The sequence below is a fragment of the Aulonocara stuartgranti genome (genome assembly GCF_965226115.1).
Source record: "Aulonocara stuartgranti genome assembly, chromosome: 13".
Taxonomy (NCBI): Eukaryota; Metazoa; Chordata; class Actinopteri; order Cichliformes; family Cichlidae; genus Aulonocara; species Aulonocara stuartgranti.
In genome coordinates, this window is record NC_138949.1 from 35,126,235 (window position 1) to 35,153,016 (window position 26,782).

Below are 26,782 nucleotides of genomic sequence, written 5' to 3' on the forward strand. Positions count from 1 at the left end.
TATTTGAAAGCAAGTCTTTCAGTGGTTTGTCTTTTTTTCAGAGAGGTTTGGGCTGAATTTCCCCAGCTGGTTCACCATTCCTAAGAAGCTCCTAAGCTCACTCACGGTGCTTGGCTCTTTCATATTCTGCGCCGCACTATATTTGTCAGGGTCAGGACTCATGCCTTCAGATGACACAATGAGTCCTAATAATTTCACTGCTCTTTTGCCAAACTCACATTTTGACATGTTCAGGGTGACGCCCGCCTTCTCTGCACGGACGAGGACAGCGTGGAGTCTCATGTCGTGCTCCTCTCTCGTGGATCCCCAGACAGGGATGTCGTCCATGTGGCACACGACTCCCGCGAGGCCGGCTGTCACTTCCGTCACCACCATGTTTTGGAAATGCTCCGGTGCACTGGAAATACCAAATGGCAAACGATTGAAATGGTATCTACCAAAAGGCGTAATAAACGTGGTGAGGAGAGCAGATTCTTTGGCCAGCGGTATTTGCCAAAAGCCCGTGTTAGCATCGCGCTTGGAGAAATACTGCGCACCTGTGAGCATGCCTAGTGTTTGGTCTACAGAGGGGAGGATCTTTCACGACACACTGACTCATTTAACGGTGTCATGTCCACGCAGATGCGAACTTTCTCTTTGTCCTTTTTGGGGGCTACGTCCATGCCGCAACACCAGTCTGTTGCTCTTCCACAGGACTGCGTGTTTGAGAGAAACAGATAAAAAAGAACAATGTTTTTTAAAATGCAGAAATGTTTAAGCAGGCTTTTCAAGGCTTAATATCCTGAAAGTAATTTTCTTTGATCATTTTAAAAAGGGCTCAAGTTGGTTCAGTGATTTATGAAAAAAGCAGAAAAACATTGTCGTTTGTGGATTTTACGGCAGATTTTGTGCGTGTACATTTCTGTCCACGGAGGTGTCGAGGCGGGCACACGGGCCAAGTATTCAGAAGCTCCAGGAGAGGGCGGTGAAGTCATTCGGTGCAAAAGGAAACTGCAATAACAACAGAGAAGACCAGGAAGCAGCTGCAAAGATTTGCGCATGCGCCATACACTGTACCAAGTTAAAACTAGAAACGACGGTGAGTTGTTTGTCATTCTCTGCATAAAGTGTAAAACTGCGTTTTATCTTAACAGCGTCTGGTCTGTGAAGTTGTTGCGACTTGTGACTTTGTTCGAGGGCAGCTGGAGCTCTCAGTGCGTGGGCGCTCGGAGTGTGGTTACACGCCGTGCTGTCAGCTGCAGCATCGGAACTTACTCTGTAAGATGAAGCTGAACTTTACCGGAACCTGCCTTCTGCTCTTGTTTAAAATACGCATGTGCCGTTAACAGTCCAATCCACATGGCCTTAATAAACAGAGGAAGCCCCTAAACCCGAGTGGGTGATAGTGGAAAAGGGCTGTGTGAGAGGGTGTGGGTCATCATCAAAAAGTGAGATTTGAGGCGTTACGACGTTAAAGGACGTGAGGGGCCGTGGGTGTAACAGGGAGACGCCGAAGCGTCCTCGTTAATGCTCTCGGTGCGACGCAAAGAGCCAGCTGGGCTGTTTAAACGATTCGGTGTCTTTTCTTACAGAAACGTCAGTAACGGTTAAAGATGACGACCTCGTGGAGCGACCGTCTGCAGAACTTCGCTGCTCTTCCAGCCAACATGGACGGTGTGGCCATGAAGAAGTATCGTCGTGAAGCCCACCACAGGTAGATGGTAGTCTGTCCGCTGATGCTCAGAAAATGTGCAGTTACACAGTGCTGCGTGAAAGTCTTGAGCCGCCTCTCCTTTAGCATAGTTTGCATGGAGAATGTGTGCAGTTGTAACAAGCTTGGAAGTCCACGTTGGAGTGAGCACCTGCATGCTTTCAGCTTTCCGGGCTTCGTTCCCGAGCTGTTCTCCTGATCCTGGCCGTCTTTGTTGTGTTCTGTCAGCATCACTCTGCTACAGGATGCTGTGTGTTGTTCTGTGCAGGTCTGCTTTTACCTCATTGTCCAGTGTTTTGGGACTGTGCTGAATGTATGTGTGAATTTTAAGATTGTTTGTGAGTGCTCTAAAGTTGCACACATTTGTTTGTGGAGCATATATTACACAACTGTAACCAGTATTCCAACCAGCGATGCTGGGGATGTTGATCACTTGCGAGTTATGAATGCAGAAAATCCACCCTCTGGCAACAGCTGCAGTTTTTAGCCGCCAACCTTCTGATTAGTTGATGATCTGCTGCCCCTCCTGAACTACAGCCACCCAACCCCAGGCCAGTTCTTGTATATATAGAATCCACAGCATGAACACAGTGTTTTAAACTATTCACAAAATGTGCTGACATCCACACATAAATTCAATACAGTTTGACTACATGTAAAAGTATTTTGCAAAGACCAGTTCTGCATTCCATGAGGGTACATCTGTCACCATCTTACAATATTGTGATTGTAGCCGTCCCCAACTCTCTGTGAATGGGACTCATGGCCATTGATTCAATTCAACTTTATTTACACAGCGCCAAATCACAACAACAGTCGCCTCAAGGAGCTTTATATTGTACAGTAGACCCTACTGTAATACATACAGAGGAAACCCAACAATCATGTGACCCCCTATGAGCAGCACTTTGGTGACAGTGGGAAGGAAAAACTCCCTTTTAACAGGAAGAAACCTCCAGCAGAACCAGGCTCAGGGAGGGGCGGGGCCATCTGTTGTGATTGGTTGGGGTGAGAGAAGGAAGACAGGATAAAAGACATGCTGTGGAAGAGAGACAGAGGTTAATAACAAGTATGATTAAATGCAGAGAGGTCTGTTAACACATAGTGAGTGACGAAGAAACACCCAGTGCATCATGGGAATCCCCGGCAGCCTACACCTATTGCAGCGTGCATCGAGATATCGGGTCGTTAGTACGCTGCTGCCCTTTTTATGTGTTTCATGCAGCTTTAGTGCCTGCAGACCAACAGACCAGATTTAGAAGATGGCGCCTGTGTTTGGCTTTGCTGACCTTTGACTTTGTTATTTTTACTCTGTTGTGTCATGACTTTAGCCATTTTTCTCTGTACCCAAATATTCAAGTTCGTACTTGCATGTTTGCTCAGAAGGCTGTGGACTGGGAGGATGCAGTGTCATCATTCTTTAATGACATCACATCGGGTCACATGGGTTTTAGACCTGCCCCTTCTTCTTTTGTCCAGTTTCCTCAAATATTTTGAAGATGGACACAGTGTCAAGTTACACTAAGTTTTAGCTGACTGGCTGAAACGTTCCTGTGAGAATGCTGGATGGAGTGAAATGGGTGAAAAGTGTTGTTCAAAATCACATTTAAGAAATGATCAAGTCGGGCTCCTTGGAAATAAAACGTAACGAAACTAGCACCGGCTCAAGACTTTTGCACAGTACAGTATTTCAGATTGGATATGTGATCAAAAAAAAAATGGACGTACATTTAAGCAGCTTAAAGAAACATGGCACATAGTTAACTTCAAGCAGTCGTAGCTGAAGTTAAAGCAAGTTGGTAGAAAATACACACGAGTATTTTATGTACAGTTTTCCACTTGTCATAAATAAAACGGCAACATTTAAATTTCAGCATGAAGTGAATTTTACGAGTGTACGGTGTCTTGGATGGGAATCCATTAGAGTTTAGTGATTCTGATTCCCTGATCAATATCACGCTCTCTCATTGGGTTCTTATTGGCTCTGCTTGGAGAGCCGCCGCCATTTCTGCAGCATATCAAAGACTTGAGTTGCATGCTGCGTGGTCAAATGTTTGTGCACGTTGGAGGTCTTTCCCGTCTTTGTTGTGCTCGGTGTTGGGTTTATTACGCAGAACACTAAAACGTAATGCAGCACATTGTTTAATTACTCCCAGGAGAAATGAATCCATTACACTGTCTCCCTAAAATGACACGAAACACGTAACATAATTACCACTGAACAGTACAAACCCCCCCCCAATTTTTGCACATGTCGAGGAGCGTGTCAGGCTACATTTCACTGTGTGTTATACTTGTATAACTATGCATGTGACAAATAATAAAGAACCTTGAACCTAAGGCATGAACACAAAGCCAACAACAGTTTAAAGTGATCGTCACAGTGATTCTACATAAGAAACACGAACAGTAGAAACGAAGGTTGCAGCCTCATCCATTTGTTTCCCGTTCAAATTCAGGGCTGGTCGCTGGGCTGGGGCCACCGTCGCTCTCGGGTCCTTTTGTGTAATGGTCACATCCACACTGTGTCGCTGCTCTCTTCCTCTGGCACAAGAACTGAAATCAGCCGATTGTAACAGAGAGCACAGAGCAGCAGGGCGACAGCAGGGCCAGCCTGGCTCTTGTAATAAGGGGTTCTGTCTGACTTCAGGTTGTGCACTGCCCTACCAATCGTTACTCTGTCATTCATACCCAGTGCATACCATTCAGACATGTTCATGAAGAAAAACACACCAGTGCTGTAACAGAGGCCTCGTCCTGTTGGCTGCGGTCAGCTGTGAGCTAATACAGGAAGGATCTAGTCTTTGCAAAAGAGGAAAAAAGGGAAACAGAAGTGGACGTCTTACAGAAATCTACGGCTGCAGCAGTTCTCTTGACTCATTCTTTAAATATCCAAAGCATCAAAGTGACAGTATTACTGCAGGGTCTACCTTACAATATAAAGCACCTTGAGGCGACTGTTGTATAAATAACATTGAATTGAATAGTTATGGTTAATTATTCAAATAAATAATGGTTGAGCATAATAACTATGATTTTTTAAGGCCTTTAAAAATCATAATTATAACTTATACATATGGACTATTAACCTTACTGTAGATTCACAGTTCAATTACTGTCACCTCAGATTAAAAACATGCATATCGGTCTGATCAGTTTGTCATTATCCTGAGTCTCTGTCTCCTAGCACAGCTGCTGTAGCATCGGGGGTTTGCTAGAGTTGGTGTCGGTTTTGTTGAGGCGCTCTCAGCCAGGCAGGAACTCGGATGGAAAACGTACAAGTTCAAAGGAAAGTCCTTAATCAGCTCTTGTTTTCCACTTTATCATTTAGTCAAAGCTCAACCTGTGATATCACTCTGGCATGACCGAAGGATAAGAACAAGCAACCAAAATGAAATAAGACTGTTTCTTCTCATTCATTCTAACCAAACAACACACTGACTCGTCTCAGATGTGTCACTTATAAAGCCACAGACCCGGGCTTTGTTATATTGCTACTCAGATGTATTCAGAACTGTATTAAAATGTCAGCTGTGCCTGTTTCTTGTATGTTCATAATTTTAAACGAATAGTAGGTAATGAAGGCAGATCTAATTACTTTTGTTAAGAGATAAAAAGACTGTCTGCAGTCAGAGAGCAGCAGGAGTGGTAATATTAGCACTTCTGTGGTAATACTGCGTGTATTTTCTATTACAAAGCTTTCCAAAGGATCTGGCTCAAAACCATCCTGCAATGAGGTATGCCGTCCTATTGTTACTGAAACTGTGAATGGTGACGACGTTACTTTTGAGTTGTGATGTCTGTGATGTGGTTTGACCTTCCATGAAGCTCTCAGCTCATGGAGCTCCATAATATTAATGATTGGGATTTCTCACTGTGAAGAGAGCAGCTCTCATTGTGGGTTCTTGGATTTGCATTTCTCTTCTTTCTCCATCTGCCCTTTTATCCTTTTATTCCATTATTATACATCAGATGAACTAAAATCCAAAATTACAGGTTATTGTCAGTTCCAAAATTGTCTTCTGTCGTTATTTCGCAGTGTGCCAAATGTTTTTAGCAGATGAAACGTCTCGACTGCAGAGAGGCCAGTTCTGTACTTTCTGCTGCCGTGCTGGTATAGCTGTACTTTGCAATTTAGCATTGTCATGTCTAAATATGCAACACCTGTAGAAGATGTCTACTTCAATAAATCACTTAAAGCACTTATCGAAGTAGACATCTTCTTCAGTAGACATCATCTTCGAAGTAGACATCTTCTTCAGGTGTCACTTAATCACTTAAAGCACTTTCTACTACAAGTAGAATCCAGTCACACATTGGTACGGCCCTTCATCTGTGCTTTTTTTAAAGATTTGTTTTGGCTTTATTGGACAGAGAAAGTTAAGACTGAGGAAGACATGAGGCAAAGGGCCGCAGGTCGAATTCGAAGCCGGCCGCGCTCAGCCATGCGGCATGTTCATCCAACTGAGCTAAACTGGTGCCCTGCTTAAGCACTTTTAACTTGAATCTACATGCGCACTAATAAATTGTGGGTTCAGTAGTTTTATTTCAGTAGATTTGCATGTTATTGCATTCTGTTTTCTTTTTATGTTTTCAATTTCCCCAAACTTTTGACGTTGGGTTTGAATCTCCATCCTTTAATCTGTACGTCTTTTATTCTTTCCGTATACACATTTATTTGGATTTGGATGCTGCTTCATGGAAAATGTTGTCAAGTCTTTCAGATTTTTCCCATTCCTGCTTGGATAATACCTGAAACATCCAATTTTCACGTTCCGCAAGTAGAAAAATCCAAGATTTCATTTGGGATTGTTGAAAATAGTTGATGGCAATGTGCATGAGTTTGGTTCTCTGTTGTGAGCTCCCACTGGCTCATCTATTAAACTGCAGTTTGTGGCTGGTTAGCTGAAGCCAGCCTGTGTGATATGAGTGGCTTCCATGTGCTAAAGTCATATGTTGCCTTTATACAACATGTTGGTGTTAGAACATTCTGGTAACAGTGTTACCAACAAACTGCAAATGGCAAAAATCAACTGGAAACACTGGATCTGGTACATCTGGATTTCTGCTTTAGCTCAGGTCACATTATCAGTTCAGTGAGGACGATATGAGCTCACACATTTGTCTGCTGTTTGGGTATTTGGTGACTAATCTGAGCTTTACATTACTTCCACTTCTCACACTGTAAAGCTCATCGCTGACATCGCTGGTCCAATCATCTTCCTGCTCGCCTTCTTCAGGCCAGTCAGCCTCTACTCTGCATGTTCACTGCTTACCCGTCATTCTCCCTTGCAGATGCCTTCATGCAACCAACTCCGTCCCGTTTCCGCCTCTCCCATGTTACTCAGGCTCATTCAAGCCTCCATCTTTATCTGCACCACCTGTGTGTAGACTCTGGGGGGTCCTGCCCTAATTCTTATAACCACTGGGATTCCATTCTGTGATGGGCCATCAGTCTAATGGCCACATAGCTTCATTTTTACATCGTGGGAAACTCCCCCTACTGTCAGTGTAGAGAAGTTACATATTTACCAGTTTGTCTACATGATAAAGAAAAAGCAGCTGTGACAAAGACAGAAAACAGTCAGCACGACTCTTTGGACTTAAACTGTAAGAACCAGTTAATGGACTGGTTCTTGTTAATGGACTGGTTCTTATAACGCTTTTCTACTCTGAGCACTCGAACACAACCTGCCTCATTTACCCAGGAACGTTTTCTGTGCTCTTTCTATGTGACTGCTTTCTGGCTAACATTCATTCTCCTATGGATGCATCGGAAAGCCGGGTTATTATCTTGCCCAAGGATATTTGGCATGCAGACTGGCACAGATGGGAAATGAACCACCAACCGTCCAGTTAGTACTACCTGAGCTACAGCCACCACGCTAGCTCACTGCTCAGACTGTCCAGGTTTTTTTGGTTTGTTTTTTTTAACTGATTTCGTAAAAACAGAGGGGCAGAAATTTCTGCAGTTGAAAGTCAAAACGGAGACTTTTCTCTCGTGTAATTGTTCGTTGCATAATGACTTTGTGTAGTACGATTGGCAGTAAGGGATGTTTTCATTAGAAAGTAGTTGGGCATAGAAGAAATAATTGAATGGGTGAGTGAGGCTTGCAGTATAAAGTGCTTTAAATGCTCGAGTAGAGTATAAAAGTTTTTATATAAGAAATAGTCTGATGACATTTTTCTGACCCCTGACCTTGAGGCCGAGGTCACTGAGATTCAAACTCATCTCAGATTTGTGGTAGATACACGTATGATGTTAATTTGAAAGTCCTGCATCACATTACCTGCCCAGCAAGGTGACATCATCAGCCTTTTCCAGCTGATGGTAATAACAAGCGTGAGTTTTATCTGAGGGACTGAAGCTCGGCCTGCATCGTGCATTAAGACTTTGCACTGTTCTGTAGTTTCTGTCCTTGCAGACTGATTTGTTGACTGTTTACTGTGGTCTGGGTGTGTGTTGTGGGAAAAGTAAGCAGTGTTGTTTCATTTGAGTTTTAGATTTCATTACACTTTCATCTGCTGTGCAGTTGCTGACCGAACGATTCTCCTGTTTCAGAGTGTTTGTTAATCGAAGCCTGGCCATGGAAAAGATCAAGTGTTTTGGTTTTGATATGGATTACACTCTTGCAGGTGAGTGAGTCTTTTCTTTAATGTAAATTCCACTTATTTATTTTAGGTCATCCTCCTTAACTCCACATATATGTGTGCAGCGGTGGTATCCCAAACTGTTTGGACAAATATGTCGACCATCAACGATGGTGGGAGAGAATCAAAGAGAAACTGGCTTCTTCTGTGTTTATCTGTCTGACACACTCGACCCAACAAACAAATACAAAATTAAACAAAAAGTTAAAAATCAAAATGTCTCTTCCAGTGATCTTAAAAACGCTGTATTATAGCTATATTAATACTGAAACAAACAAGAAAAGAAGGTCAGATATTCCCTCCAAACAAAACGTAGAAATTCTTTGACAGAAAAACGAGCATGTTTTAGCCGCGTGAGTCACAGTATTAGCTGCGGTAAGCTGAGCACAGCAGGATGGTGGACACGTACATGCTCGTGCAAGTCAGCCGTGCTCGAGTCCTTTGCTGGCACCGTGCGTCTGCACCGCTTTGGTTACATCCTCAGGTTTCTCTCTTTCATCCAGTTTAAAGTTAAAGAATTCCCAAATTGGCGACTTTGTATTTTTTGGCAGCTAGTTCCTCCATGTTTGGACTTCTTCTGTGTTCTAAACAGTCCGTGCATGATCACATTGCCCCGCCCATCAGAAAGTGGCCTGCGTGAATATATCGCCTATCGTCAGAAGAATATTACAGAATGTTATCAGCTGTAAACAAAAGCCCTCCCTGCACCTAAATCTGCTGTCAGAGAACACGACTGATTTAAAGCACCGAGCTGAAGGAACTTCCTAGATAATGCCATCATCTACGTCTACCTTAATTACGTGATTATTTAAATATTTAGACAAAACCTATGACGGTAGGAACCTGAAATGTTCCTTTTTTTGCATTTTCTGTATATCAGTCTGTGAAGTTAACTTTTAGAATTCACATTATAAAATAATAACAGAATATTAAGTGGAAATATCCACCCCCACCCAGCCACAGGAACCGCTACGTTTTATGTAGAGTTTAAATAAATATGATCCCTAAAAACGTTGCCAAAGCACAAATGTGTTTGTTTGAATTTATGGGCATCAAGCATGCAGTGTGCTCGTGGGAGATATGACCGCGATGCAGAAGAAGACCTTGCTAGCTTGTTGTTTAAACGATAGAAGACACAGTTTGGTTTTGTTTGGACCGCTGTATGAATAAGACTCTTTCCATGGTGGAAACAATGACATCCATTACTGGAAGGATTGTTGTGAACCTGAGCTTGTCTCTCTGCTTTTTTAGTGTATAAATCTCCTGAATATGAGTCCCTGGGCTTCGACTTGACAGTGGAGCGCCTGGTATCCATTGGATATCCACAGGAGCTGCTGAACTTTGTCTACGATCCCTCCTTCCCCACCAGGTAGGTTCACAGATCCCAGCTTTATTATTTCACTTCACCATTGCACCGAATGGTGAATGTCAAGTGTTTATGTTTTCACCTATTTCCGTGCTTCACAGAGGTCTGGTGTTCGACACAATGTATGGGAACCTGCTCAAAGTTGATGCCTATGGAAACATTCTGGTGTGTGTGCATGGGTTCAACTTCTTGAAGGGGTAAGGTCCATTACTCCCACTTTGCTTTAAACTGGGCAATTATACAAACCTGTGTCTTTAAATTCAGCTTAGGTGATAAAAACTGTTGAAACTTGACTGTCCTGTCAAGCGCCGCTCAGAGGAAGTGCTGCATGCCGGTGTTTCTTCAGAGCACGAAACCTTTCGCTGGTGTTCACCAGTACGTTCACTGGTTAAGCCTGTTGGGGGGATTGTTGACGTTGTCGTTGTGCTTTCGAGGACGTGATTGTGGATCAGGTCAATATTTCTCTACTTCAGCAACCAATGAATTTTTCTGTGCTGAAGGTCAAAACTCAAATACAGGTGCTGTGGACATCTTCCAAGTACAGCTGAGGCAGGCAGGAGTTTGATTACAGATTCTAGTATGATGGTGCTGCTGAGCTAAAGCACCCAGAAGCCATTCAGTTCTTTAGCAGCTTAATTGTGGCTAAAACGCCGCTACACTGGTTTATCTGTGTGTCTGGCTCATGAGCTGCACATCTGGGTGAGCTACAGACCGAAGAACTGAGCACACTGGATTTAATCTGCCAGCAGTTTTCTACCTGTGACTGACTTCTTGGACTCATCCCTGTATTCCTGACATCTTCCCATGCTGTGTGCCACACTCGCATCATGTTAACAAGCATGCTGGTTTCAGTGTAGAGTTTGGACCGCTGCAGAGGGAGATAATAATGTTGTGAGGTTTGTATGCTTGTATTTATATTTGCTACTTCTTGGTTACTATTTCTGCTCAGACCTGACATCAGAGAGATGTACCCGAACAAATTCATCCAGCGTGGAGACACAGACCGCTTCTATATCCTCAACACTCTCTTTAACCTCCCCGGTAAGTAAGCAAAGCAACTCTGGAAGTTTTCTGATCTTAAAATTCAAACCTGAGCCTGATGCAGTCTGTACAAAAAGGATATAATAAAAGTCAAGTCAAGTCAAGTTTATTTATAGAGCACATTTAAAAACAACCAAGGCTGACCAAAGTGCTGTACAGTAAATACAGATAAAAATACAATAGAACACAATTTCGTAATAACACCTCGCTGATAAAAATAAAATAAAAATATATAAAACAAATAAATTAAACCTTTCTAAAAGCCAATGAAAAGAGGTGAGTTTTAAGAGCGGTTTTAAAAGTTTCTAGGCTTTTGGAGAGTCTGACGTGAGGAGGTAAACTGTTCCACAGTCTGGGTGCAGCCACAGCAAACGCCCTCTCTCCCTTTGTCTTTAATTTATACCTGGGAACATCTAAAAGCATCAGGTCGGCTGACCTCAAAGATCTCCTGGGGCGATAAGTTCTAAGGAGTTCTGACAGGTAAGAAGGTGCAGTGCCATTTAAAACCTTAAAAGCCAGCAATAAGATTTTAAAATCAATCCTAAAGGCAACTGGGAGCCAGTGGAGAGAGCAGAGAACCGGAGTGATGTGGTCTCTTTTTTTTGAACCGGTCAACAGGCGAGCGGCAGCGTTCTGCACCAGTTGAAGGCGATGTAGACAGGAACGATCTAGGCCAGCATAGAGGGAATTGCAGTAGTCTAGCCGTGAAGTAATAAAAGCATGGACCACTCTTTCTAGATCGTTCCTGCAAAGGTAAGACTTGACTTTGGCTAAAATCCGCAAATGATAAAAAGATCCCTTAACTACAGAGCTGATTTGTTTATCAAGTTTAAAAGCATTGTCAAAAATAACACCAAGACTCTTAATGGAAGAAGTGCAATCGGAGGTTAGGGGTCCCAAAAAGTCAAGAGAGAAGTTGGGATCTTTAGGAAGCCCAAACACAATGACTTCAGTTTTGCTTTCATTAAGGTGTAAGAAGTTAAGAGTCATCCAAGTCTTAATGTCAGACAAGCAGGAGAGTAGCGGCTGCAAAGAAACATTGCAGTTCAACCTCAGAGGGAGGTAGATCTGAATATCATCAGCAAAGATGTGGAAGGACACATTATGTTTATGGAGCACATCGCCCAGAGGGAGCAAGTACAGAATAAACAACAAAACATGCATGTCTGCAGAAAGACTACATGTGCTTTATCAACCTGGGAAAGGCCTTTAACTGTGGGCCAGCTGTCAGCCAGCTGTTGTATACCATTTACATACAGCTGTGGTGAGAGCTGGGTTTGCATTGGCAGCATTAATGGGGACTCTGTAGGTCGGGTTCATCGGTGGTAGCACGTTGGCGCTCCATGCTAAAGATGGGACTGCCTGTTTTAACCACAGGGAGCATCTGTTGTCAGTCTGTCAGAGGCAGTGTCGAAAATATAACACGTGTCGGGCTTGTGTGGAGAAGAGTAGAGGTATGACCGTCTATGGTGTCAGCTTCTTAGGCACAAACAAAATCCCGTTGACATGCTGGATTGAGCAAATATATTTAGCAATATCAGTAGATCGTCTAATCCAAAGAGAAGCAACCACAACGGAAATCTGGAGTTTTCTGATGGTGCTCAGGAAGTGATTTCATTAAGTGGATTTTTTTGGTGTCACTCCATTTCTAATCTTTTTTTTTCTTTAGAATATTTTCTCATGAACAATCATTGCTTTGTCTAAAATATTATAATCCAAAGTTTCAATTTATATCCAATGATTGCTGTTTAATTTTAGCTTATATGGCAAATCTTTTTTTTAAATCTAAAGACTCATCATAGTGATAGTGTGAGGAAGCTCGCGCTGGAGCACTGACACCTGCTGGTCATTCGATGTACTGCATCATGTGCTCACATGTTTGTGATCCTCAGAATCACCTCAGGTCCAGTTCACACAAAAACAAATTCTTGCATCTTTAACAACCTAAATAAAAAGGTCGGTTTTAAAGCTTTCAGTACATGCAGATTTTTATAAATACCCCAATAAATTCATTGCAGTAAATGTTTATGTAATGATTCAAAAACAAATAAAAGCAAAGCAAAAACAGTTTGTTACACTTGTGCATAATGTTAGTGCAAGGACAAGGGCGTTTACTGTCACAAGTGACCTCAGGAATCAACCCTGCAGACTCAAGATCAGCTGTACACTGCTTGATCCAGTCTATGACGCGTGAGTCAAACCCAAACGTATGCAGAGCTGCTGATGGGATTTGCAGTTCTTTCTCTGTATGCAAAGAAAGATGTTCAGTAGCTTTGGCTGAGTGTACCTTTGATGCTGACATGAGTGAGAGTGAGCGGTGGCTGGATGGGAGGGTAGGATCTTCGCTTGTGTTAAGAAGCAGAGTTGATGTTTAGAGCGGCCTCCTCTCCATCTGTCGTGTTGTTTACACCTTTGTCTGTCTCTGACTCCTGTTGGGACTGCTGCTGCTCCTCCTGCACTAGTGTCAGCAACAGCGACCGTTGGTGACGGCTTTGTTTGAGATGGTGCAGCCGCTCACACGTCAGTAAATGTGATTTCATTTCTGTCTCTCACGTTTACTTTGCCCTTTTGTTTGTCCATCTTTATCAGCCTCTTGTTCCACATCAGACTCTGCTCAGTGTGTAACGACACCAGACCCGATGACAGTTTGATTAACTCACACGGTTGCTGTTACAAACACTGCAGCTCGCAGCGCCACACAAACACCACCACAGACAGACGGCTGTTTATGCTGTCGAGCGTGATTGCAGATGCCGAGCACGTGCGTCCGTCAGCATCCAACACTCCATTAGTTTAACCACACTGAGCTTTGTTGCAGGGAAGAAACGAGGCTACAGGCTGTTGACTGGTTACAGGCAGATATTACTTTGAACAGGACGCCCACATCCACAGCTCCCTCACACACTCAGCCAAAGAAAGAGGGATGGTCGTGTTAATTTATAGAAAACTGTAGACGTGAAACAACTAATACGAGTTCTAAATACGGCTGTGAGGAACATTATTAAACAGTATGTGAGTGAGTTTGGTCTTTGCTGGTGTCACCGCCCTCGCACCAGTGCACCACTCACGCCCTCGCACCAGTGCACCACTCACGCCCTCGCACCAGTGCACCACTCACCGCCCTCGCACCAGTGCACCACTCACGCCCTCGCACCAGTGCACCACTCACCGCCCTCGCACCAGTGCACCACTCACCGCCCTCGCACCAGTGCACCACTCACGCCCTCGCACCAGTGCACCACTCACCGCCCTCGCACCAGTGCACCACTCACGCCCTCGCACCAGTGCACCACTCACGCCCTCGCACCAGTGCACCACTCACCGCCCTCGCCACGACTACTTGTTAGCTGGGCTTTTTTCCTGCAGCAGACTCGGGTTGTGTGCAGGATTTCAGCTCATGACTCAGGCAGTTCATAAACTCCAAGCCCAGAGCTCGTCGCTCAGGACAGCTCAGAGTAGAGATGCAGGTATTTATCCTGAATGTCTCCGGAGTGAGGTCATTAGGGCGTGTCCGCCTGGGAGGAGGCCCCAGGGCAGACCTGAGCCACACTGGAGTGATTACAGCTCCCGGCTGCCTTTGACGGCTGGGAGAACTAGAGCAGGGGGCTTTGCCTGGGTTGCTGCCTGTGACCCGTGCCCAGGTATCCTGCAGAAATGAACAATGACTGCTGTGTTTCTGCTGGTTTTGGTTTGTTTTTCCAATGAACGGGTGCAGACTCACTCTCCCTTTCCTCAGAAACCTACCTCTTTGCCTGCCTGGTGGATTTCTTCAATAACTGCTCCAGATACTCCAGGTACTGTAGGCTGAGTGATTCAGGCAGCGAGGGGCAGCCGCTCCTCTGATGATGATCTGTTAATGACTGATATTGCTGTAGTGTTTCATCATCATAGTATTCTTTGAGAAACATGGAAACGCTGTAAACATAATGTGTCCCTGTAGCTGTGAGACTGGATTCAAAGACGGGGACCTCTTCATGTCCTACAAGAGCATGTTCCAGGATGTCCGAGATGCTGTGGACTGGGTTCACTTCAAGGTAGAGACTCCTGTGTCCTAGTTCCACGTCCTTCAGTCCCTGCTTGGTCCATGAATGTCCTCAGTAACCTGATTTACTGTCACAGGGCTCCTTGAAAGAAAAAACCGTTGAAAACCTGGAGAAGTACGTGGTGAAGGACGTAAGTGGAGCAGCTCCGATTCTACAGAGTGAAGCTGTGGTGGTGGTGACACATATTGTTGAGAAATGTATAAATGAAATGATTTTAATGATTCAGTTTTTGATGTGTTTGTAGCCGAAGCTTCCTCTGCTCCTGAGTCGCATGAATGAAGTCTCCAAAGTGTTTTTGGTCACCAACAGTGATTATAAGTACACACAGGTAAAGCTCACAACAATAAACAGCTGTTTTCATCTTCTTCTGTAGAAAACCTCAGAATGAAGAAGTCTGACGGCTGCATGAACAACATCATCGAATTAGTGCATCATTTATTAACTATTAAACTAGTCTTTTTTCCTTTACAGTTTAACTATAGGTCAGGTTTATCTCCAACCTTTTAATCTCAGAGATTAGTAGAAAAATCTCTACTACAGAGAAATCGATGCTGGATGACAAACACCAATTAGTTAAACCACAAGAATTGTATTCAGCCCGAAAACCTTAGAAACAGGGTGTCTAACCAGACACTTCCTGGGATTAGCTTTGTCTCCAGTAACTGTGAGGAAGCTCCCGCTGAAGCACTGACACCTGCTGGTCATTCGATGTACTGCAGCCCGACTATGAGGCGGCTTCGACCTGGATGCTCATCGTAAACAAACATGAGTGTCTGCTTTCTCTGTAATTAGAACCTCAGAGTGACGCTGAAAATGTTTTCAACTCTGAGCACGCTCGCTGCTGCTGCCATGGAGATGCTGCCACCACCAGTTTCCCTGCAGGATGTTTACCAGTGTTGGTGTTTGTCACTAAACTGGAGAAGCTTTTTGTCCCTTTCAGAGCTTTCAGTGCAGTTTGACTCCCAGCAGGCTGAGGGAAGAAGCCTTGTAGGCTGTGCCTAATACATGAAGCACTGCTAAGATGCTTCCAGCAGGTTCTCCCACCTCTGCAGAGGATTTGTTTTGTTAAAGTGATTTTTGGAGTCACCTTCTCGTCTAAGGACCTTCTTCTCCGGTTCATCAGTTTGACCGCAGAGCCAAACATCTTCAGCTTCACAGCTGTTGAAGCTGCTGTGGTCTTTAGATCCCCACAGTCTTTGACACTGTTTCCCTCTTCTGTCATTTACCAAGTTCTCCCTTCAGCTTTGATCTATCCAGGGAGGGAGGAAGAAAGGGAGGGAGGGAGGGAGAGAGGAAGAGAGGGAGGGAGGGAGGGAGGAAGAGAGAGAGGGAGGGAGGGAGGGTGGAAGAGAGGGAGGGAGGGAGGGAGGAAGAGAGGGAGGAAGAGAGAGAGGGAGGGAGGGAGGGTGGAAGAGAGGGAGGGAGGAAGAGAGGGAGGGAGGGAGAGAGAGAGGAAGAGAGGTAGGGAGGGAGGAAGAGAGGGAGGGTGGAAGAGAGGGAGGGGGGAGGGTCGAAGAGAGGGAGGGGGGAGGGTCGTCATTGTGGTGTGAAAATGGAAAATTTCAAACATGATTGATGAAAAAACTCTTGTCTTACAGAAAATTATGAGCTACCTGTTTGACCTCCCTCATGGTCCGAAGGTAACACGGATGATTAAAGCTTACGTACACATTTGACCTACACGCTCAGACTGATGTGTTATTGTGTGTGTGGATGGCCTTGCAGCCGGGCACGCCCCACCAGCCCTGGCAGTCCTACTTCGACCTGATCCTGGTAGATGCCCGTAAGCCCGTCTTCTTCGGGGAAGGAACGGTGCTACGACAAGTCGACACTGTGAGTGTACTCGAGTGTAGCCGGCTGCGTTGTTGCCGTGTCTTTGATACGACTAGCATGATGACGAGTGCCGTTTCCAAAGTAACGTCCTGTGCTGTCACACGCTCGATGCATCTTCACCACACGACCGTTCCTGTGACGGTGCTGCAGTTAGAGCCACTCACCGGTGCCCGAGTGTACGCTTCCTCCCACACAGTTACACCAGCCGCTGAAATGTGGCTGATGACCTGCAGCTCACTCAGCACCAGGCCTGTGAAGACATGAGAGATGTGGTTTGGCCTGGGCTTCCTCTGTGAGCTTTGGGTTCTCATGTCAGGGGAAATTCTTCAAAGTACCTGTGATACTGAGCTTAACCCACAGATGATGTTCGCTGGCTGCCCGCTGATACTGAGCGAGAGCAGGAACTTTCATTTGCACAAAAGATAAGTTAGTAAATGCTGCTTATGTGACGTGTTGTCTTTCTTTCAGAGCACAGGACGGCTGAAGATCGGCACGTACACTGGACCTCTTCAGCACGGCATCGTTTACTCTGGAGGTAAATTTCAAAAACAGAGCTGTGCTGATGTTGGACAGGATCTGATGTTTAGATGTTCTGATCAGTCAGGACTTTGTCGTATTTACAGTCCTGACCTGTTTTTGAGTAAAGGGCTCGTTCCTTAATCCGTGACTCTCACTGCATGATGTAAGAGGTTCGTCTCTGAAACAAACAGAGGTGATGTGCAAACATATGTGAGCCGAGTCACAGCTCCAAACCTGAAGCTGATGGTTGTTCCTGGAAAGCTTGCGCTTACAACAGCTCAGTTTAATCAGACCGATGCTTTGTTGTAGAGTCAGGTTCTGTCGCTGTGGTTCGATGGCTGTCCTCGCTGGTTTCCATCATGCATCCAGTGCTGTGAACATTTTTGTACCCTCCTTCTGACCGATCCCTCTGATGCTCTGTAACCATCTGCAAACGTTTCGCCTTTTTTGGCTCAAATTGTAAATAATTCACATTCCAGGTGAGAAATGTTTTGAAATGATTGATTATGGTCATTTTAAGAAGTGTTTTTTCTGTCCTTGTTTTTGTGTCTCAGGTTCTTCAGACATCGTCTGTGACCTGCTGGGCGCTAAAGGAAAGGACATCGTCTACATCGGAGACCACATTTTTGGCGACATTCTCAAATCTAAGAAGCGTCAGGGTTGGAGGACGTTCCTGGTGATACCTGAGCTGGCCCAGGAGCTGCATGTGTGGACTGACAAGAGCTGTGAGTCTGGGCTCACACGTGTGCACATGCACATAAGAATAAGCATGTTTATCCTGTGGGCTACAGGCAGCACAGACGGAGAACTGTGTGTGTTTGATTCTTTCTTTTGTTTAAATCCGACACCGTTGCAAAGCCAGTTTGTTCCTGCCGAGGTCGATGTTGCAAAGTGTTTGTAGAGTCAAAGGTGAGACTGTGTAGAAACAAACTGCTCAGCTGCACCCGGGTCTCAAATTCACACATTCCCCGGTGCGTTGGTCACTCTGGCATGAACAAGTGTTCAGAGGGTGAAGGTCAGTGTGGGCAGGCCGTTCCTCCTGCAGGTACAGATGAACTGCTGGGCGTGCGGGGGCAGAGGTGTGGTCACCTGGGATGACAGTTTGGTCCCAGACTATGGACACGTAGGTTTGCCACTGGCTCTTCTCTTCACATCCCTCTGCACTGAAATTGCCTCCAATCACGACAAACCTGTTTCCAGCGAGGGAGATGCTGCCGCCACCTGATGTTGCAGCAGTCGCTCCAGCATTCTCCACCTTTCAACCTACGATCCAGCTGCAGTAGGCAGAACTGAACTCATCACTGAACATAACGTTCTGCACATGTTCAGGTTTCAGTAAGTACATGTTGCCGACAGCGGCGCAAACAGGCAGCGAGGCCAGAACTGCAGCTCTGTGCAGATCAGATACCAGCTGACCGGTGCAGCAGGCGCCTCAGCGCCCGGGTACCGGAGGTTTAAACTGTGACAGGAAAGATTTGATATGTTCATGGGTTCAGCTCACACACTCGTCTGCTGTCCGGCCCACAGATGCATTGTGCTTCCAAATGTGGCTCCGTGCACGGAAACATTCCCACAGTTTAAGATTGATTTCCAAGGAGCGTTGCTGCAACAAAGAAATAATCACAGTTCCCGTGCTAAGTATGTATGAGTGCAAGCTTTTATACAGTTTGTTCATTTAAACAAAATAATTACTGTTAATATTTAATTCATGTTAAATGTTGAGTAGGCAGCTCGGCACCACCTCAGCCCATCAGTCGTGCGCGTGCCTTTGAAGCATCGATGAGGCCGTGATGAATGAAGTATTCTGATGTTTCAAACTGTAGATTCAGTGCCTGTGTCCATCGTTGGTGTGTGGTCTGTGGAATAGCTCAGCTGTACTACGTTACCTGTCTGTGGAAGTGTGAACAGTAAAGATTTCACTGATAACTCTGTGAAGGAAATAAACTGACACTGTTTTGTTTTCTAGCCTTATTTGAAGAACTTCAGTCACTGGACTGTTTTCTGGCAGAGTTTTACAAGTAAGGTTCTTCTTTTGTCTGATAAGCAATTTAAAAACAACAAGAAAACATGTTGTGGGCTCAGAGTTATATCTGCAACACTGATATTTACAGCAATACAGAAAGAAATGTTGAGTGTTTTACCACCGATCACAGCAAACAAGTATATTGATGACAGATGAACAAAGTGTGAGTCTGAGGCTACAAGCCTCCAGCAGCATTGTCTTGTAGTAGCAGCGGCACAGCATAAAATGCAAAGTTAAATATAAGAACCAGTGTAGGTAGCCTGGGAGGTTGGGCAGGTATCGAGCACAGATGTAACAAACCTAAATATATTATATTGCCTTTAACCAGGAATCATTTCGAGCTGTTAACAGAAAGATCAGTGCAGAAGCTTCAACCTTCAGCTGTGGAAACTACATTTCAAATGACTTGTCCTCAGGCACATGGACAGCAGCAGCAACGAGAGGCCTGATATCAGCTCCCTGCAGAGACGCATTAAGGTACAACTTCCTCTGAGGCTGGCTCAGCACAGCATCACTTCTGTTATCAAATGCATCAAATGTAAGTCGGTTCTTTTTCTAAAGACATGTTAAAGAAATGCAGCGTTTACAGAAACACAGGTATAAAGGTTTTTGCACCTACAGTTAATGTCCAGTAAAGTGAAGTGTATGAACAGTGACAGCATTGTTAGAATTTCCCTCTGTACGCTTCCCCACTGGATTTGTAATCCACCAGACGGAGGCATCAGTCTCGGCTCATTCACAGCAACAGTCGCCTCAAGGTGCTTTATGTTGTAAGGTCGACCCTACAATAACACATACAGAGAAAAACCCAACAATCATATGACCCCCTGTGAGCAGCACTTTGGCGACAGTGGGAAGGAAAAACTCCCTTTTAACAGGAAGAAACCTCCAGCAGAACCAGGCTCAGGGAGGGGCGGGGCCATCTGCTGTGATTGGTTGGGGTGAGAGAAGGAAGACGGCATGCTGTGGAGGAAGCGCATCACTCAGTAGAGCTGGCCTGCTGGTCTTTAAAGCACAATGTTCCCTGGCTTAGCACGCTGTGTGTAGCTACGGTTGAGCATCGTAGTCTGGGCTGGCAGGTGAACTGAAGCGGTCTGTCAGTGGGATGGCCATGGGCCGGACCTGTTCCACAATCAGTCTCCTCAGTGTGTGGTGTGTGTCATTTAGGGTCATTTAAACGTGACCTTTTTTTGGCACAGGCACGAGGCATGACCTCTTTCACAGCACGGGAACCCTTTGTAGATTCATGCTCGCCCTGAAGATGTGATGCGACTGTGGAGTGGAGGTGTGGATCTATACAGCGTTCCACAAAGTTCCATAGTTTCCCAGTTCTCAATCAAAGTTTTCCTGTGGAACGCCCCCTGAACTAGGATTTAAAATCGGACAGGAGTTACAATCTAGTGAATCAGACACAGAAACAGGTGTCAAACTAAACCTGTGTATGTATGCAGAGCACTGAGCAGGCTCTGCTGCAGCCATGTTCTTAGGTGCAAAGACAGCAAGTATTATGGGATGTTGCTAGTGATACATGAATAGCTCTACCTTCATAAGAATCCTGTTTTTTCCTTGTTTTGCCAACTTTCCTGTTGGAACACACTTGAGTTGTGCACTATGGTGCAGAGTGCAGTTGGAGAAGGACACATTAAAAGGACTTTAACAAGAAGAAGAGGGACTGTGAGGTGGGGGAGGGAGAGAAGTGTTTATATGTATGCATGTATATACAGTGGATGCAAAAGTATTGGGCCCCCTTGAACTTTCCCACATTTTGTCACATTACAGCCACAAACATGAATCAGTTTTATTGTAATTCCACGTGAAAGACCAACACAAAGTGGTGCACACGTGAGAAGTGGAACGAGAATCAGACATGATTCCAAACATTTTTTACAAATAAATAACTGCAAAGTGGGGTGTGTGTAATTATTCAGCCCCTGAGTCGATACTCTGTAGAACCAGCTTTTGCTGCAATTCCAGCTGCCAGTCTTTTAGGGTCTGTCTCTACCAGCTTTGCACATCTACAGACTGAAATCTTTGCCCATTCTTCTTTGAAACAGCTCCAGCTCAGTCAGATTAGATGGACAGCGTTTGTGAACAGCAGTTTTCAGATCTTGCCACAGATTCTGGATTGGATTTAGATCTGGACTTTGACTGGGCCGTTCTAACACATGGATGTGTTTTGTTTTAAACCATCCCAGTGTTGCCCTGGCTTTATGTTTAGGGTCGTTGTCCTGCTGGAAGCTGAAGCTCCGCCCCACTCTCAAGTCTTTTGCAGACTCCAAGAGGTTTTCTTCCAAGATCGCCCTGTATTTGGCTCCATCCATCTTCCCATCAACTCTGACCAGCTTCCCTGTCCCTGCTGAAGAGAAGCCCCCCCAGAGCATGATGCTGCCACCACCATATCTGACAGTGGGGATGGTTCAGAGTGATGTGCAGTGTTAGTTTTCCACACATAGCGTTTTGCATTTTGGTCTCATCTGACCAGAGCAGCTTCTTCCACATGTTTGCTGTGTCCCCCACATGGCTTGTGGCAAACTGCAAACGGGACTTCTTCTGGTTTTCTGTTAACAATGGCTTTCTTCTTGCCGCTCTTCCATAAAGGCCAACTTTGTGCAGTGCACGACTAATAGTTGTCCTGTGGACAGATTCCCCCACCTGAGCTGTAGATCTCTGCAGCTGGTCCAGAGTCACCATGGGCCTCTTGGCTGCATTTCTGATCAGCGCTCTGCTTGTTCGGCCTGTGAGTTTAGGTGGACGGCCTTGTCTTGGTAGGTTTACAGTTGTGCCATACTCCTTCCATTTCTGAATGATGGCTTGAACAGTGCTCCGTGGGATGTTCAAGGCTTGGGAAATCTTTTTGTAGCCTAAGCCTGCGTTAAATTTAAATAATTTTATCCCTGACCTGTCTGCTGTGTTCTTTGGACTTCATGGTGTTGTTGCTCCCAATGTTCTCTTAGACAACCTCTGAGGCCGTCACAGAGCAGCTGTGCAGCTGTTCTGCAAAGAAGAATGAGCAAAGATTTCAGTCTGTAGATGTGCACAGCTGGTAGAGACAGACCCTAAAAGACTGGCAGCTGGAACTGCAGCAAAAGCTGGTTCTACAGAGTATCGACTCAGGGGCTGAATAATTACGCACACCCCACTTTGCAGTTATTTATTTGTAAAACATGTTTGGAGTCATGTATGATTCTCGTTCCACTTCTCACGTGTGCACCACTTTGTGTTGGTCTTTCACCTGGAATTCCAACAACATTGATTCATGTTTGTGGCTGTAATGTGACAAAATGTGGGAAAGTTCAAGGGGGCCGAACACTTTTGCATCCACTGTATATACATAACTTAAGTGACCAATCACAATAGGTTTGGTCTCCAAACTAGACATCACTGAAAGACAGGAGGACGAGCTGCAGAGCTGAATATGCTTCGATTTTTATTAGAAGTGATCCAGATGGGAAGGATTAGAAACCAGTATGAGAGGGACAGGCTGAGGGGTTGAGCTGGTATGGACGTACGCAGAGGAGGATGCTCTCCTGTGGTGAACTCTAAAGAGAGCAGCCAATAGAATAAGCAGGAGGTTATCATAGAGTAACCAACATATTACTGTACTGTTACCAACTGGTGTTGTCTTGGGCATCACACCACCTGCTCCATAATGCTGGGATGAGGAACTGCGTATCCTACTGGTTTGATGCTAACAGCAGCTGGGACCTTTGACTCTGCAGCACCAGCGAGTCTGACGTGACTGTGCATGTTTGTGACCTTTTCAGAAAGTGACTCATGACATGGACATGTGTTACGGCATGATGGGAAGTCTGTTTCGGAGCGGATCCCGGCAGACTCTGTTCGCCTCCCAGGTGATGCGCTACGCTGACCTGTACGCTGCCTCCTTCATCAACCTGCTCTACTACCCCTTCAGCTACCTGTTCAGAGCTGCACACGTGCTGGTGAGAAACCTACACCCGTAGTTGTGAATGCAGTGAGTCGAAAAGCTCTCAGGAGTTTCAGATTCACACGAAGGTCTATCGGTGGGTTCAGTTCAGTACGTTAGACATTTAATACTTAGGCAACCATTTATGTCGAGTATAAAGACCCCCCCGTGCCCACCCACACCCCATGGGGGTCGTTGTTAGAGACGAGAAAGTGATTCTTGATTTCTGTCACTCACTGAACCGTGTCCCTCCCAGATGCCTCATGAATCCACAGTGGAACACACACACGTCAACATCATGGACATGGAGTCGCCGCTGGCCACAAGAGACCGCCACGACGTCGACTTTAAGGAGATCGAGTGCAAAAGACACCAGCTGACCCGATCCATCAGTGAGATCCAGCCGCCGCATTTCTTTCCTCAAGCCCCGCAGGAGATTACCCACTGCCACGATGAGGATGATGACGAGGAAGAGGAGGAGTAGGGGAGGGCCGTGAACCTTTCCCCAGAAGAGCCTGTTTCCATTTTTACGTTTGTCTTTACTTTGATTCGTAGCTGCAGCGAGCGAGTGCTCACAGAGAGGGACTCTCAGTCCGCGCTCTGCTTTTATCTGGGCTTATACGTGCTGTGCTCCATGCTGCGCAATATCAACGGTTGGTTCTCACATGTACCGATTGTGCACCGAGAGTTTGTGCCACGCTGCAGTCACGGCGGACTTCTGCTGTGACTGTGGGAGAATATCAGAAGTTCAAACTGGGTTTGTTGTTGCTGAATATCACGGTCTTCCACTGATGTTAATCTGTGACCAGTCTGAAAGGGCTCTCATTGGTTCAGCTGTCAACATGTTGCAGATGTGCTGTTCCTGGAGTGGGCTGAGATCAAAGTGCCTCAGTGTTATTACAGATGCTGTTCAGTGTACACGCGCTTTTCTTTTCTCATGTTTTTATGCTGCTGCCTTGATTTTAAAGAAACTACAAATATGTCCGACCAATAAAGCTGCAGCGAGGGCCTTAAAGGTTGTAATTTGGCTGTATGCTGGAGTTTTCAGGGGCAGCGTTCCTGCATTGGTACAGATGTGCCAGAGGGAGCAAGACTGGTGCCGACAAACGGGGCTCGCAAAGTATCAGGTAAGATACTTAGATCTGACTGCCAGAAGAGGGAGACAGGCAGCATGTTCAGGGTCGCCAACAGGGTCAGGCTGCTTCGGCTGCTGCTAACGAGCGACTGCAGTGATCGTGCTGCAGGCTGAGACGGGTATTCGTCCTCTGCTCTTCTTTTCTCCTTCCTGTGGGTCAGTTTGAGTGACGGTCCTGTGAGGTCTGAGCTAAAATCAAAGGATGCTTTTTGAACCTGGACGTGCCCAGGAGGACTTTCATAGGACGGACTCATCATAATCCATGAAGCTGAAAGCATGTTTTTATGTTTTATTCAAATTTCATATGTCAGCAACAGAGAGTGCAAATGCTTTTTTTATTTTGAATTATGCTGGGGGGGAATGATAACATGCATTGTTCTGCAGTTGACACGCTTTTTCATGGCTGCAATAAAATATATTACATTGCTGCTGCGTTTTGATTTTGCTGTTAAATTTGCACTTAGAACAGAATAATCCTTTAATTGTGCCACAAGGGGAAATCTGGTTGTAACAGCAGCCACAAAGACACACACACAAACAAACAGCACACAAACATGCACATTTCTTTTACATTTTTACATCAAGGACAGCAGTTACCAGAGTACTGCACTGTTATTACATTAAATAACTACAGATAAGAGGCCGACCTGGTTGTCGTGTGAATCGGTTGATAAAATAGTGAAAGTTACAGCACTGATGTAAACATCTGTTTGTTGGGAGCAGTTCTGATTGTGCAGTCTGACAGCTGCAGGGAGGAAGGAGCTGCAGAAACGCTCCTTCATGCATCGAGGACGCAGCAGTCTGTCTCTGCAGCAGCTCTGCAGCAACATCTACATGCATGTAAATGTTGGGAGACTCTGTCCATCAGAGATGTTATTTTGGCCATTTTTGACCACCAGTGTGATTATTTGCTGCCATTAAAAAAATTTAAATGGTTCAAAAAAAAAAAAATTCTCACTAAAGTTCAACATACAGCACTCTCTAGTTATTCAGATAGTCAAAATTATCTAAACAATTAAATATTTAATTTTCTTGTTTTATTTTCGCTAAAAAACAGGGTTTATTTTTTTGTAAAGAAGGTCTGGTGGCCCTAAAATGTAAAATGTTGAGTAAATTTTGTGTTAATTGTGTGTTCTCCCAGCACCTGCACTGGGTCCAGGGTGCATCCCAGCACAGAGCTGGCCTTCCTGATGACTTTATCCAGCCTCTTCCTGTCAGCTGCCGATAAACTGCTGCTCCAACATACAACAAGTGTTCCTGTAGCTCCTGATAAGCCTGGTTGATGATAAGAGGTCAGCTGTGCTGTGCTATCAGACTTTATCTTTTCTACTAATGTTTCTCCTCAGTAAAGTTTTCCTTGGTTAATTTCATTGTAACTGGTTCCAGTTGTCCCTTAATGGGACGGGTCACTGCAAACAGCTTTTACATTTTTGTTCTGATTGTGACAAACGTGTGAATCTCGTGCTGCGACCTTTTCACTCATTCAATCTGAACACGCTCTGACACTTAGGGAAGGTTTGGAGCCAGTGTGAGACAGAATGATGAGATTTCTTCTGCACCGCTGAGCTTCATCCCACCTTTAAACGTCCCCATCAAAGGTTTAAGACCACCTAAAAATGGCAAAAAATGATATTTTTCATGGTTGGATCTCAACAAGAAGAAATGGAGGGAGACAAAACGTTTTTTCAAGCATTTATTAAAAACAAAGCTTAAACTGAAACGGGCTGTTTTGCAGCTGATCAAGGACCACACCTCCAGAAAAACATAAACCCCCTAAAACAGCTGTGCAGCAGTATATACACATCTGTGCTGGAGGCCCCGGGGCCGACCCAGGACACGCTGGAGAGATTGCATGATGGTGGATGTGTGGTCTGTTGTTGATGGTGAATAATAATGACCGAAACACAAATCAAGCTGTTGCTATGGAAAAGTGCAAACTGTATTTTCACAGAACTATACATGAACTATGAGAGTGTGTGAAACTCAGACAACCTTGTGATTGTCTGGAACCAGTAACGACACTGAAGTCTCGAGCTGATAACAGCATTGAGGCTGTGGGGACGGTTCCCACAGGACGTCCTGTTGGCCTGAGCTCGTTACAGACATCTGACAGAATGTACTAGAGAAGGTCACGATGATACTGAGGCCCCCGGGGTGAGATACTCAGAGCTGGAGTGAATAAGACTTGTAGAAGGAAGACCTTTGAATGCTTGAATAAAATGGTACGACCTAAGTTGATTTACTGTGAGCACATGATCTTTCAGGGAAATTCTTTTGTAACAGCAGCTGAAATGATCAGTCGTTCTTATTATTATTGGTGTTTTATATTCTTCTGCTTAGAGTGGCGGGGATGCTGGAGCCTGTCCCAGCTCCCTCACAGCGAGAGGCCGGTTACACTCCGGACCACAGCATCACACCACAAACAGTTTCTGTAGTTTTGCAACAACCTGCACACAGACTGTACTGATGGCCCCGCTACGTGCCTAGCCTTGGATTTCGCCTCCTCAGCAGCCTTGTTGAAGTCTGGTTGAACACGTGTGAACTCAGGAGCACGGC

General features: G+C 45.2%; 1 protein-coding gene across 2 annotated transcripts; it reads left to right on the top strand.

Annotated features, from left to right (window-relative positions):
* The first annotated feature begins 226 nt into the window (after positions 1 to 226).
* On the top strand, positions 227 to 24,654 carry nt5c2a (5'-nucleotidase, cytosolic IIa). Of its 2 annotated transcripts, XM_082557388.1 has the most exons (18): positions 228 to 1,078; positions 1,572 to 1,693; positions 8,253 to 8,326; positions 9,593 to 9,710; positions 9,809 to 9,904; positions 10,657 to 10,748; positions 14,485 to 14,542; positions 14,689 to 14,782; positions 14,868 to 14,921; positions 15,036 to 15,119; positions 16,390 to 16,431; positions 16,517 to 16,624; positions 17,093 to 17,159; positions 17,698 to 17,868; positions 19,110 to 19,161; positions 19,583 to 19,643; positions 22,931 to 23,107; positions 23,348 to 24,654. In XM_082557388.1, exons 2-18 carry the CDS (start codon positions 1,593 to 1,595, stop codon positions 23,573 to 23,575), a joined length of 1,677 nt encoding a protein of 558 aa, XP_082413514.1. In that variant the 5' UTR covers positions 228 to 1,078; positions 1,572 to 1,592; the 3' UTR covers positions 23,576 to 24,654. The 2 variants fall into 2 exon arrangements, with proteins under 2 accessions (XP_082413515.1, XP_082413514.1); XM_082557389.1 differs by lacking the exons at positions 16,390 to 16,431; positions 16,517 to 16,624 and having other exon boundaries at positions 227 to 1,078.
* The last annotated feature ends 2,128 nt before the right edge of the window (positions 24,655 to 26,782 follow it).

What these genes read in the sequence shown, in the direction of transcription:
- nt5c2a (XM_082557388.1), top strand. Translation starts at nt 1,593, where the DNA reads ATGACGACCTCGTGGAGCGACCGTCTGCAGAACTTCGCTGCTCTTCCA. An exon ending in GGGTTCAACTTCTTGAAGGG is followed by an intron (nt 9,905 to 10,656) that starts GTAAGGTCCATT and finishes ATTTCTGCTCAG; the next exon opens with ACCTGACATCAGAGAGATGT. An exon ending in CACTCTCTTTAACCTCCCCG is followed by an intron (nt 10,749 to 14,484) that starts GTAAGTAAGCAA and finishes CCCTTTCCTCAG; the next exon opens with AAACCTACCTCTTTGCCTGC.